Source organism: Dasypus novemcinctus, chromosome 11 (assembly GCF_030445035.2).
Source record: "Dasypus novemcinctus isolate mDasNov1 chromosome 11, mDasNov1.1.hap2, whole genome shotgun sequence".
Classification (NCBI taxonomy): domain Eukaryota; kingdom Metazoa; phylum Chordata; class Mammalia; order Cingulata; family Dasypodidae; genus Dasypus; species Dasypus novemcinctus.
In genome coordinates, this window is record NC_080683.1 from 126,847,069 (window position 1) to 126,859,438 (window position 12,370).

The 12,370-nt window shown below is 45.8% G+C and overlaps 1 protein-coding gene across 4 annotated transcripts in view; it reads left to right on the forward strand.

Annotated features, from left to right (window-relative positions):
* SASH1 (SAM and SH3 domain containing 1) overlaps positions 1-12,370 on the forward strand; it is a 730,341-nt gene that overhangs the window by 588,838 nt on the left and 129,133 nt on the right. For 3 of the 4 annotated variants that reach the window (XM_058307625.1, XM_058307627.1, XM_058307626.1), the window contains exon 2: positions 4,862-4,990. The exons of the other annotated variant lie outside the window; for it this stretch is intronic. In XM_058307625.1, the coding sequence (XP_058163608.1) occupies positions 4,862-4,990 (129 nt within the window). The remainder of the gene's footprint in view (positions 1-4,861; positions 4,991-12,370) is intronic. 4 annotated transcript variants of the gene reach the window in all.

Sequence of the window (12,370 nt, forward strand, 5' to 3'; positions counted from 1 at the left end):
GGACCAGTGGGGAAATAAGGAAGTGAAACACAAGAGGAAGTAATAAACACTGCTTTAGCTAAATGCATGAGGACCAGTGGGGAAATAAGGAAGTGAAACACAAGAGGAAGTAATAAACACTGCTTTAGCTAAATGCATGAGGACCAGTGGGGAAAATAAGGAAGTGAAACACAAGAGGAAGTAATAAACACTGCTTTAGCTAAATGCATGAGGACCAGTGGGGAAATAAGGAAGTGAAACACAAGAGGAAGTAATAAACACTGCTTTAGCTAAATGCATGAGGACCAGTGGGGAAAATAAGGAAGTGAAACACAAGAGGAAGTAATAAACACTGCTTTAGCTAAATGCATGAGGACCAGTGGGGAAATAAGGAAGTGAAACACAAGAGGAAGTAATAAACACTGCTTTAGCTAAATGCATGAGGACCAGTGGGGAAATAAGGAAGTGAAACACAAGAGGAAGTAATAAACACTGCTTTAGCTAAATGCATGAGGACCAGTGGGGAAAATAAGGAAGTGAAACACAAGAGGAAGTAATAAACACTGCTTTAGCTAAATGCATGAGGACCAGTGGGGAAATAAGGAAGTAAAACACAAGAGGAAGTAATAAACACTGCTTTAGCTAAATGCATGAGGACCAGTGGGGAAATAAGGAAGTGAAACACAAGAGGAAGTAATAAACACTGCTTTAGCTAAATGCATGAGGACCAGAGGGGAAATAAGGAAGTGAAACACAAGAGGAAGTAATAAACACTGCTTTAGCTAAATGCATGAGGACCAGTGGGGAAATAAGGAAGTGAAACACAAGAGGAAGTAATAAACACTGCTTTAGCTAAATGCATGAGGACCAGTGGGGAAATAAGGAAGTGAAACACAAGAGGAAGTAATAAACACTGCTTTAGCTAAATGCATGAGGACCAGTGGGGAAATAAGGAAGTGAAACACAAGAGAAAGTAATAAACTCTAGACCAGAAACTGTGACCCCTTCAAAAGAAAAAATGGGTTAAAAAGGAATTTGTTTCAGTGTTTTAACAATTGCACTAATTATAGTAAGTGAAGAGATGGTTTGAAGTCGCTTCATAGTTAGCAGTTTGTTTCGTAGCATCAGTGCGTTGTAGTGATACCTGTGGTGTGACATTCCAAAGGGTGCAGTGGGAGTGCTCCCCTGAAGCAGCGAGTTTTAGTGAAAGTGCACATTTTCACTGAGCAGTGCCCTGCTGTTTCAGCAAGTTGGGTAAAATGGTGCAAGGTGACCAGACAGCCCTGGAAGTGGCTAGAAAATCATCTTTGCTTCCATCTGATTGGGAGGACTGGCTCCTTTCCAGGGATGGCAGACCACACCAGTTCTTTAAAACATGCCCTTTTCTTTTTCCCTGCTTGGCATTTAAGTCATCATGACTGATTTGAAAGTGGGATTGTGGGGGTTTGATTCATATCGCAAAAGCAATTTGGGAAAAGGGAAGCAGCTGGGCTGCCTCCTCCAGGTGGCTGTGACCTGAGCACAGGTGGGTTGGATGGTACAACCTTTTGCAGGTGAGGTGCTTGCTTCCCCTGGCCTGAGCTGAGCATCTGATTTTCCTCTTCATGAGCAACAGGTATGTTTTACAGGCCCCTGAATTATTGGGAGGTTGAAGATGAAGTGAGACTTAAACTTCACTGGTAACCAAAAAGTTTCATAAGTAGCTTGCAAACTGTAGGACTGAGCAGTCAGCTTTGATGGTGTTTCTAGGATACATGGAAGAGGAGTCGAAAAGAGAAGGAAAAGTCATCAGAACCAAGTATCCACATAATTGTCTCTAAATTTTAGCTGGTGGCCTTAATTAGTCCCAGAAAAGAGGCAACTGTGATAGGTTGTACACTTCAAAAATGTGAAAGCTGGCAGTTTTTAAGAGAACTCAAAATTCAAGACCGGACATTAGAACCTTGGTGCCCCTGTAAGTGGGTGTAGGAGATGGAGAGAGAGAAGGACAGACACAGGCAGACAGAGATAGAGCAACCCTGGAGCCAGGCAGCGAGAGCGAGGGGAGGAGGCAGGTTTCGGGGGCGCAGCTGTCCTGCTGCCAAGTTCACGCAGGTATGGAAGACTTTGAATTGCCTCCTGGATGGCTGAGGGCAGTAATCGGCTCTGGACTCCGGAAGGCAGCAGGACCCAGAGCCCAGGGAGACTGCCGGGCTCCAGCTGTGGGAGAGGCAGCCTCAGGGCTGCGCTCCTGAAACTCACAGAGCCTGTTCCCCCTCTCTCAAGCCTGGTCAGGTCAGGAGAGTGCTCCTTGTCTTTTCCACCTAAGAGAGAGCTAAGAAAATACCATGTCCCGGGGGGGGGGGGGGGGCAGCAGGGCGGTGAGGGTTTGCTGTGTAGCAGGGGCAAGGCCCTGGGGCTAAAGCCCTGGCTGTGCAGGAGGACTGAGCAGGGACTTCTGACCAGCGCTGTGCCCTCCCAGGGCAGCTATTAGCCGCGGGTGGACAGATGGACGTTCCCGGGGAGCTGCACCTCTGCCTCCCCTTTCCTTCGGTCTCTTCCAGTGCTCTCCCAGTTACCTGGTGTTGGGGTTCAGGTGGTTGGGGGAGCGGCCTCTGGCTCAGGAGGCAGCTGGCTGGTTGCAATATGCACCCCCTCCCGGGCCCCCTTCCCTTGGCCTCCCCTGGGCCCCCCACCCCTTCTGCAGCCCCAGGTCACTCACCAGCAGCATCCTTCTCTCTGGGCGGGGCTTGGGGACACTTTGTAGGACGCCTGGTGGGTGGTCCCTTCTCAGCAGAGGCTGGCCACTGTCAAGGCAGATTACACAGCGGGGGTAGACAGACAGGGAAACCCTGCCGGAGGTCGAGATTCTCGAGCTGTCCTTGGGACTCCCTTCTGATCACCACCTCCATTTCAGGAGCCACCCTGGAGGTTTCCAGCCTGGCTCTCCCCATGAGCCTCTCTGCCTTCCAGCAGTTTCCTGACTGCTGGCTGCCAGGCCTGTTTCCCTGGGCAGTTGAGGGGGACGTGGGATCCCTCTGCCTGCTCTCCTGGCTTCAAGGAAATTCCCTCGTTTATAGGAAGGGAAAATGATTTCTCTCCGTGTCCAGTTCCCTTAGTTCCGGAGGCCCAGTGAGTGCAGATGTGGCGTAGAGGTGCGCGCTCTGTGGCCCAGGCCTGGGGTCCTGCAAAGAGACTTTCGGAGGCCCATCTGCTGTCTGGCAGGGCAGGTGGTTGTCGCCCTGCAGAGCGGAAAGTGGGTGCACCCTTGTGCTGCTCTTGTGGCTTCCAGAGTGGTCTTGCGAAAAACACTTGGAGGAAAGGAGTCTGTGCTGAAAAGGGGATTTCCACACGGTGGCAGGGCCGTGAGCCCCCCGGGCCTTGGGCGATGAGCAGTTGGGAGCCCCCGGGGCAGGCGTGGCCTCCAGCCGGCAGCCCTGTGGGCCGGCAAATATGGGCTTCTGTGGGCAGGCGTAGCTTCCAGTGAGCAGGCACAGCCTCCAGTGGGCAGCTCCGTGTGCGGGCAGGTGTGGCCTCCAGTGGGCAGGTGCAACCTCTGGTGGGCAGTCCCTTGGGCAACTCCGTGGGTGGGCAGGTACAGCCTCCAGTGGGCAGTCCTGTGGGCGGGAAGGTGCTGTCTCCTGTGGGCAGTCCGCGGTCTCCCGTGGGCTGGGGGCCTTCAGTGGCCGGGCAGGCACAGACTCCGGTGGACAGGCGCAACCTCCAGTGGGTAGCCTGGTGAGTGGGCAGGCGTGGCCTCCAGTGGGCAGGGCGGTCTCCTGTGGGCAGCTCGGTGTGCGGGCAGGCGCAGCCTCCAGCGGGCATGCACAACCTCCGGTGGGCAATTCCGTGTGCAGCTCCATGGGCGGGTAGGTGTGGCCTCCAGTGGGCAGTCCCGTGGGCGGGCAGGTGCGGTCTCCCGTGGGCTGGTGCGGCCTCCAGCGGGCGGGCAGGCGCAGACTTGGGTGGACAGGTTTGGCCTCGCTCCAGGAGGCTCCGGGGTCAGCGCGGGGAGGGGGTGCGCCTCCTGGCCCCGCGTCCTGAGGGCCGCGCTGGGTGGGGGTGGGGGCTGGAGTTGCTTCCTAGCGTCCCGCATCCAAGACGAGGGCTTGCGCTCATTTAGGGCACTCGGCTCCCGGGTGACGGGGGCCTGGGGCTCTTCTCCCATGAGGGGCGTTCGAAGCTCCCCCCCTGCCCCAGGTGCGCCCGGGACCGACCAGCAGTTGCTGCGCCTGTCGTGGCCCCTCAGCCGGCGCCTTCCCGGGCCTGGGCGGTCCCTGCGGTCCTCGAGCGCTCGAGCTCCAGGACGCGGCCTCACTGCTGCGCTGGGGGCGGCCCAGCTGGGGGCAGCCTGGGGGGGCGGGGCCCAGCTGGGGGCGGGACCTAAGTGGGGGTGAGACCCGGGTGGAGCGGGAACTGGTGGGGGTGGGGCGGGACCGAAATGGGCCCCGGGCGGGGCGGGGCCCAGGTGGGGGTGAGGCGGGGGCGGGCACCCAGGCGGGGCGAGGTCCAGGCAGGGGTGCCCAGGAGGGGGCGTGGCCCAGGCAACTGAGGCCCAATTCGGGGCGGGGCCCAGCTCGGGCGGGGCCCAGGTGGGGGCGGGAGCCCAGGCGGGGCGGGGTCCAGGTACCGCAGGGGACCCAGGCGGGCGGCGCCCATGCGGGGTGGGGCCCAGGCAAGGGTGGGGTCCAGGGAGCTGAGGCCCAGGCGGGGCGGGGCCCAAGTGGGGCGGGGTCCAGGTGGGGTTGGCGCCTGTGCGGGGCGGGCCCAGGCCAGGTGCGTCCCAGGCGGGGCGGGGCCCAGGCCAGGTGCGTCCCAGGCGGGGCGGGGCCCAGGCCGTGAGGCCCGGGGCTGGGGGCACTGGCGCGGCTGAGCGCGGGCTTCTCTGCCTCCCCCACCCCAGGACGGCTCTCTGGGGAGCATCGACGACCTGGCCGAGCAGTACGCGGACTACTACAGCACCTGCTTCTCGGACGTGTGCGACCGGGTGGAGGAGCTGCGGCGCCGGCGCGTGTCCCAGGAGCTGGACGCGGTGAGTGGCGAGACCTCCTGGGCGCGCCAGTCGGAGGCAGGCAGCGGCCCGCGCACCCGGGGAGCGGATCTGGGCCAGGGCAGACTCCACCGATCTTCGTGCTTATTGAGAGTCTTTTTTTTTTTCTGAATTACACATTGTTTATCCATTCATCAGTGGATGGATACTTGGGTGCTTCCATCTTTCGGCAGTTGTGAACATTGTGGCAGTGAACATCAGTGTGCACACGTATTTGTTTGAGTCCCTGCTTTCAGGTTTTTGGATGTACCTAGAAGTGGGATTGCCAGGTCACATGGCAATTCTCTACTTTACTTTCTGAGAAACTGGCGAACTGCTTTCCACAGCAGATGTACCATTTTCCACCCCCACCAGCAGTGAAGGAGTGCTCCTGTTTCTCCACATCCTCTCCAACACTTGTTATTTCCCGTTTTTTTCTAGTGGGTGTGAAGTGGTACCTCACTGTGGTTTTGCATTTTGCATTTCTCTAATACCTAATGATGTTGAGTATCTTTTCATGTGTGTTTTGCACGTTTGTATACCCTCTGGAGAAATATTTTTCAAGTCTTTTGCCATTTTATGATGGATTGTCTTTTTGTTCATTTGTAGGATTTCTTTATTCTAAATATGAAACCTTTATTTGATATGTGGTTTCAAAATATTTTCCTCCAATTTTATGGGTTATCTTTATTGTTATTTTTTAATAGGAGGTACTGGGAATTGAACCTGTGACCTCATCCAAGTGACACGTGCTCAATCAGAGCTACACCCGCTTCTCTGTTTACTATAATGAAGAAGTCCCATGATGCACGAAAGTTTTCAATTTTGATGAAGTTCCATTTTTACTGTTTGTTGCTTGTGCTTTGGGTGTAAAGTCTGGGAAATCATTTCCTAACAGAAGTCCCTGAAGATGCTTCCTTATTTTTTCCTCTAGACATTTTATAGTTTTCTTTCTCATATTTAGGTCTTTGATCCATTTTAAGTTAATTTTTCTATATGGTAGGAGGAAGGGGTTCACCTTCATTTTGCATATGGGATCCAGTTTTCCCAGCACGATTTGTTGAAGAGACTATTCTTTCCCTATTGATTGGACCTGGTACCCTTGTGAAAAGTAATGGGTGGGAGTGGACGTGGCTCAAGCAGCTGGGCTCCCGCCTCCCACCTGGGAGGTCCTGGGTTTGGTTCCTAGTGCCTCCTAAAGAAGACGAGCCACAATGAGCCGGGAGCAGAAGTGGTCAGCGGCTGAGCGCTCGCCTCCCACATGGGCAGTCCTGGGTTCAGTTCCTGGTGCCTCCTGAGGAGGATGAGCAGATAGATGAGGGGGAGGGGGGGAGAAGAAAAATTAAAGAAAAAAAGTCAGCCATAAATATATCTACTTCTGAACTCTCAGTTCACTTCCATTGGTCTTTATGTCTCTCCTTGTGCCAGTACCATGCTGTTAATGATCACTGTGACTTTGCAGGAAGTTTTAAAAGTGGGAAGTGTGAGTCCTTCTCTTTCAGGATGGCTTTGCCTCTTGGGGCTCTTATTATTCCATGTAAATTTGATGACTGACTTTCATTTTTGCAAAGAAGACTGTTGCAATTTTGATTGGGATTACAATGAATCTGTAAATCACTTTGTAGAACTGACATTTAATAATAAGTAGTCTTCCAATTCATGAACATGGAATGTCCTTCCATTTATTTAGGACTTCTTTGATTTCTTTTAACAGTGGCTTATAGTTTTTCATGTATAAGTCCTTTACATCCTTACTTAAAATTTATTCCTATTTTATCCTTTTAGTTGCTATTGAAAAATGGATTTGTTCTTGATTTTCTTCAGATTCTTTATTATTAGAGTATGGAAATACTACTGATTTTTGCATGTACCTGCCATTTCATTGAATTATTAGTGTTAGCAGTTTTGCTGTTGATATTTCAGGATTTTCTATGTGTAGGATCATGTGAGTTACAAATAGGGAAAGTTTCACTTCTTCCTTTCCTATCTGGATGCCTTTTCTTTTTCTTGTCTAATTGCTCTGGCTAGAACTTCCAGAAATATGTTGAATAATAGTGATGAAAGTGGGCATCCTGTCTTGTTCTGATTTTAGAGAGAAAACTTTCAGTCTTTCACCATTGAGCTATGGTTTTTTGCTTATTTATTTTTAATATATGGCTTTATCATGTTGAAGAAGTTTCCTTCTATTTCTGGTTTTCTGAGTGTTTTTTATCAAAAAGGAGTGCTGGGTTGTGTCAAATGCCTTTTCTCTATTATCCGAGATGATAATGTATTTTTACCCTATTTTTCTACTAATGTCATTAGTAGAAACATTGTGCCTAGTTTCTTTTTTGTGGTGTACCGTTTTGATTCCCTTTGTTTTTCCTTTTCTCTGTATTTTTGGTTATTTTCTTAGTGGTCACCTTTGTACTTAACAATGAGCATCTTAAATAACCTTGTTTGTCTTGTATAACCAAGCTTCAGTTTTATACAAGATCTCTGCTTCTATGTATTTCCATCCCTCCACCTTTATATTGTTACTGGCTCAGATTACATCTTTATACATTGTATGCTTATTAACATGGATTTTACATGTCAGTTTATACATTTTCCTGTTAAGTCATATGGGGGGAGGAGCATTTACAAACCAAAAGTACAGCAACACAGGATTTTATATTTACCTGTGTAGTTTCCTTTACCAATGCACTTTTCTAAAAATTTTTATTCCCCCCTGAGATGGTTCCCTCATCTGTCTATTTGTCTTCCTTAGGAGGCACTGGGAACCAAACTCAGTATCTTCCATGTGGGAGGCGGGCACCCAGCTGCTGAGCCACTTCTGCTTGTGGCTCGTTGCGGCTTGCTCGTTGCAGCGCGTCTTCTTTAGGAGGCACCAGGAACTGAACCCAGCTCCTCCCATGTTGGAGGCAGGAGCCCAGCTGCTTGAGCCACACCTGTTCTCCCCAGTGCTTTTTATTTCTTCTCAAAGCTTTGGCTTTGAGTTACTGTGTAGTGCGCTTTTCTTTCAGCCTGAAAGACTCCCTTTAGCATTTCTTATAGGTCTGGTTGGTTTTCTAGTAATGATCTTTCAGCTTTTGTTAATCAGGAAATGTCTTATTTTTCCTTCATTTTAAAAAAAATCAAATTTATTGATAAATATTAATAAACCATACAGTGCATCCAAAGTGTACAAATACATAGTATAAATACATAGTTTATATTGGTGTAAATACATAGTTGTGCATTCCTCACTTCAGTCATTTTAAGAGATTTTTCATTATTCCAATAATAATAATAAAGAATAAAAAATAAAAGAAAGCTCTGCCTCTCAATCCCTGTTGTACATAGCTGCTATTCTGTTTCTGTCTTTCTAATTTATTTATATTTATGTTTTGTATGGTTGGAGTCAAATAATATGTAGTACCTTTTGAATATTTTCTTTCACTTGGTATATTTCCTTTTCTTAAAACCCTTAAGGGAAGATTATTAATATATTAGTATCACTACTGTTCATATTTTACTTTGCTTGTATTTTTGTCTGATATTAACATCCCGTAACATTGAAGTAAAATTGTTTCAAAAAACAACAAACTTATATATGCAATACCACCCATACTCACATTGCACATGAGGGTTCACTATGCTGTACAGTCCCATGTCACAGTTTTTAGCTTTCCTTCTAGTAAAATACATGGCCCTAGACTTTCCTTTTCAACTAGTCATACCTACATATTAGTATTGCTAGTTTCAAACATTATGATATGCTTTCACCATTTCTGTTCATTTCCAAAGATTTATGAACAACCTTTTTACCAGTTTTGAACAGTTTAACCCTCAGCTCTCCATTCTCTAAACTTGTTCTATTTTCTGGTGACCTATTGTAGTTATTAAGTTCATGAGTTTACACAATATATTTAGTTCATAGTAGCACAATTGTACCATATTTGTCCTTTTCTTTCTGGCTTGCTTCACTCAAGATAATGTCCTCCAGGTTCATTCATGTTGTCATAGGCTTCATGACTTCATTTCTTCTTAATAATCCATAATGTGTACACACCGCAATTTATTTATCATTCATATAAAAAGATGCTACAAGTCAACAACAAAAAGATAAACAACCCAATTAAAAAATGAGTAAAAGACCTGCATTCATTGATTGGTGGACACCTTGGTTGTCTGCATCTTCTGGCAGTCGTGCATAACGCTGGTGTGAACATGGGGGTGCAGATATCTGTTTGTGTTGCTGCTCTGAGTTCTTCTCTACTAATGGTATTGCCAGGTCCCATGGCAAGTCCATATTCAACTTCTTTAGAAACTGCCAAACCATCCTCCACAGTGGCTGTACCATTCTATGTTCCTTCCAACAGTGAATAAGCGTTCCTTTTCGCATCCTCTCCAACTTTTGTAGTTTTTTGACTTTTTAATAGTGGCCATTCTAATAGGCGTGAAAAGATATCTCATTGTAGCTTTGATTTGCATTTCCCTAATCCCTAGTGGCTAGTGATGCTGAACATTTTTCCTTTTTTTTTCATTTGTATTTCTTTTGGACAAATGTCTATGCAAGTCTTTTACTCATTTTTTAATTGGGTTGTTTATCTTTTTGACAAAGTCCTTCGAGGTGTAAAAGTATTTAATTTTGAGGTGGTCCCATTTATCTATGTTTTCTTTTGTTCCTCATGCTTTCATTGTAAGGTCCAAGAAACCAGTACCTGTTACAAGATCTTGAATATGTTTCCCTACATTTTCTTCTAATTGTTTTATGGCCCTGGGTTTATATTTAGGTCTTTGATCCATTTTGAATTGATTCATGTATAGGGAATGAGATAGGGGTCCTCTTTCATTCTTTTGGATGGATATCCAGTTCTCCTAGCACCATTTGTTAAAGAATCTGTCTATCTCAGTAATATGGACTTAGTATGTTGGTCAAAAACCAGTTGACCATAGAGGTAAGGGTCTATTTATGGACATCTCGGTTCTGTTACACTGATCAGTGTCTCTCTAGACTATGCTGATACCATGCCTTTTTGACCACTGTCATTTTGTAATATGTTTCAAGGTTAGACAGAGTCCTGCCACATTGCTCTTCTTTTTTTTTTTAAAGATTTATTTATTTTTATTTATTTTTCTCCTCTTCCCCCCCACCCCAGTTGTCTGTTCTCTGTGTCTATTTGCTGCGTCTTCTTTGTCCGCCTCTCTTGTTGTCAGCAGCATGGGAATCTGTGTTTCTTTTTGTTGCGTCATCTTGTGTCAGCTTTCCATGTGTGTGGCACCATTCCTGGGCAGGCTGCACTTTCTTTCGCACTGGGCAGCTCTCCTTACAGGGCACACTCCTTGTGCGTGGGACTCACCTACATGGGGGACACCCCTGCGTGGCAGGGCACTCCTTGCGCGCATCAGCACTGTGCATGAGCCAGCTGCACACGGGGTCAAGGAGGCCCGGGGTTTGAACCGCAGACCTCCCATGTGGTAGACGGACGCCCTAACCACTGGGCCAAGTCCGCCGCCCACATTGCTCTTCTTTATAGAATGGTTTTAGCTATCCGGGTGGGTGCCCTTTATATTCCAAATAAATTTGTAATTGACTTTTTAAAAAAATTATCTTTTATTTTTATTCTTGGAGGTACCAGAGATTGAACCCGGGACCTTGTACATGCAGAGCAGGTGCTGTACCACTGAGCTACACAAATACTCTGCATAATTGGCTTTTCTATTTCTATGAAGTAGGCAGTTGAAATTTTGACTGGTATCACATTGAACCTATAAATTAGATTGGGCATGATTAATATCTTTACAATGTTTAGTCTTCCAATCCATGAACATGAAATGTATTTCCATTTGTTTAGGTCGTCTTTGATTTCTTTTAGCAATGTTTTGTAGTTTTCCGACTTATACATCCAGTACATCTTTGGTTAAATTAATTCCTAGGTATTTGAGGGTTTTTTTTTTTTTAACTATTGTAAATGGAGTTTTTTTTCCTGATTTTCTTCTCAGATTGTTCAATACTAGTATACAGAAACATTACTGATTTTTGTATGTCGATCTTGTATTCTGCCACTTTGCTGAACTTGTTTATTAACTCAAGTAGCTTTGTGGTAGACATTTCAAAATTTTCTAAATATAGGATCATGTCATCTGCAAATAGAGTTTTACTTCCTCTTATCCTATTTGGATGACTTTTATTTTTTTTCTTGTCTAATTGCTCTAGCTAGAACTTGTAGTACAATGTTGAAGAACTGGTGACAGTGAGCATCCTTGTCTTGATCCCAATCTTAGATGGAAAACTTTCAATCTTTCCCCATTGAATACGATGTTGGTTGTGGGTTTTTCATATATGCCCTTTATTATATTGAGGAACTTTCCTTCCATCCCTATATTTTGAAATATTTTTATCAAGAAAAGATGTTGGATTTTGTTGAATGCCTTATTTTGAGATGATTGTGTGGGTTTATTTTTCCCCCCCTCAATTTGTTAATGTGGTATATTATGTTAATGGATATTCTTATGTTGAATGACCCTTGCATACCAGGAATAAATCCCCACTTGGCCATGGTGTATAGTTCTTTTAATATGCTGTTGGATTCTCTTTCCAAGTATTTTCTTGGGAATTTTTGTATCTATATTCGTTAGGAAGATTGGTCTGTAATTTTCTTTTCTTGTGGTATCTTTATCTTGCTTTGGTATTAAGGTGATGTTGGCTACATTAACTTTGTTGGGTAATTTTCCTTCCTCTTCAATTTTTGAAGAGTTTAAACAGGATTGTTATTAATTCTTCTTGAAATGCTTGGTAGAATTTACCTGTGAAGCCATCTGGTACTGGAATTTCTTTTGATGGGAGATTTTTGATAATTGATTAATCTCTTTAAATGATATTGGTTTGTTGATTACTTGTATTTCTTGTAGAGTCAATGTAGGTTATTTGTGTGTTTCTAAAAATTTGACCATTTCACCTTGGTTATCTAACTTGTTGGCATACAGTTTCTCATATCCTCTTTTTAAAAATATTTTTTTTTATTTTAAAAAGAGATTTAGATTGTATCAATGTTACATAAAAATATAAGGAATTCTCATATGCCCCACTTCCTCCCCCTCCTACACATTCCCACATTAATAGTCATTAGTGTGGTATGTTTGTTACAATTGAGGAACCCTTATTGAAGGATTGCTACTAACCACAGACTACAGTTTACATTATAGTTGATACTTTGTCCTGCACAATTTTGTAAGTTATGACAAAGTATACAATGACTTGTATCTGTCACTGCAGTGTAGGTGAGGACAAATCCAATGTCCCCAAAATACCTCCATATTATAGCTATTCCCTCTTCCATCTCTCAGAACCTCTGGTGGCCACTGCCTTTACGTCAATGGTAAGAGAGTTCTTCCATTGCTAGAATAATAAGCCTACAG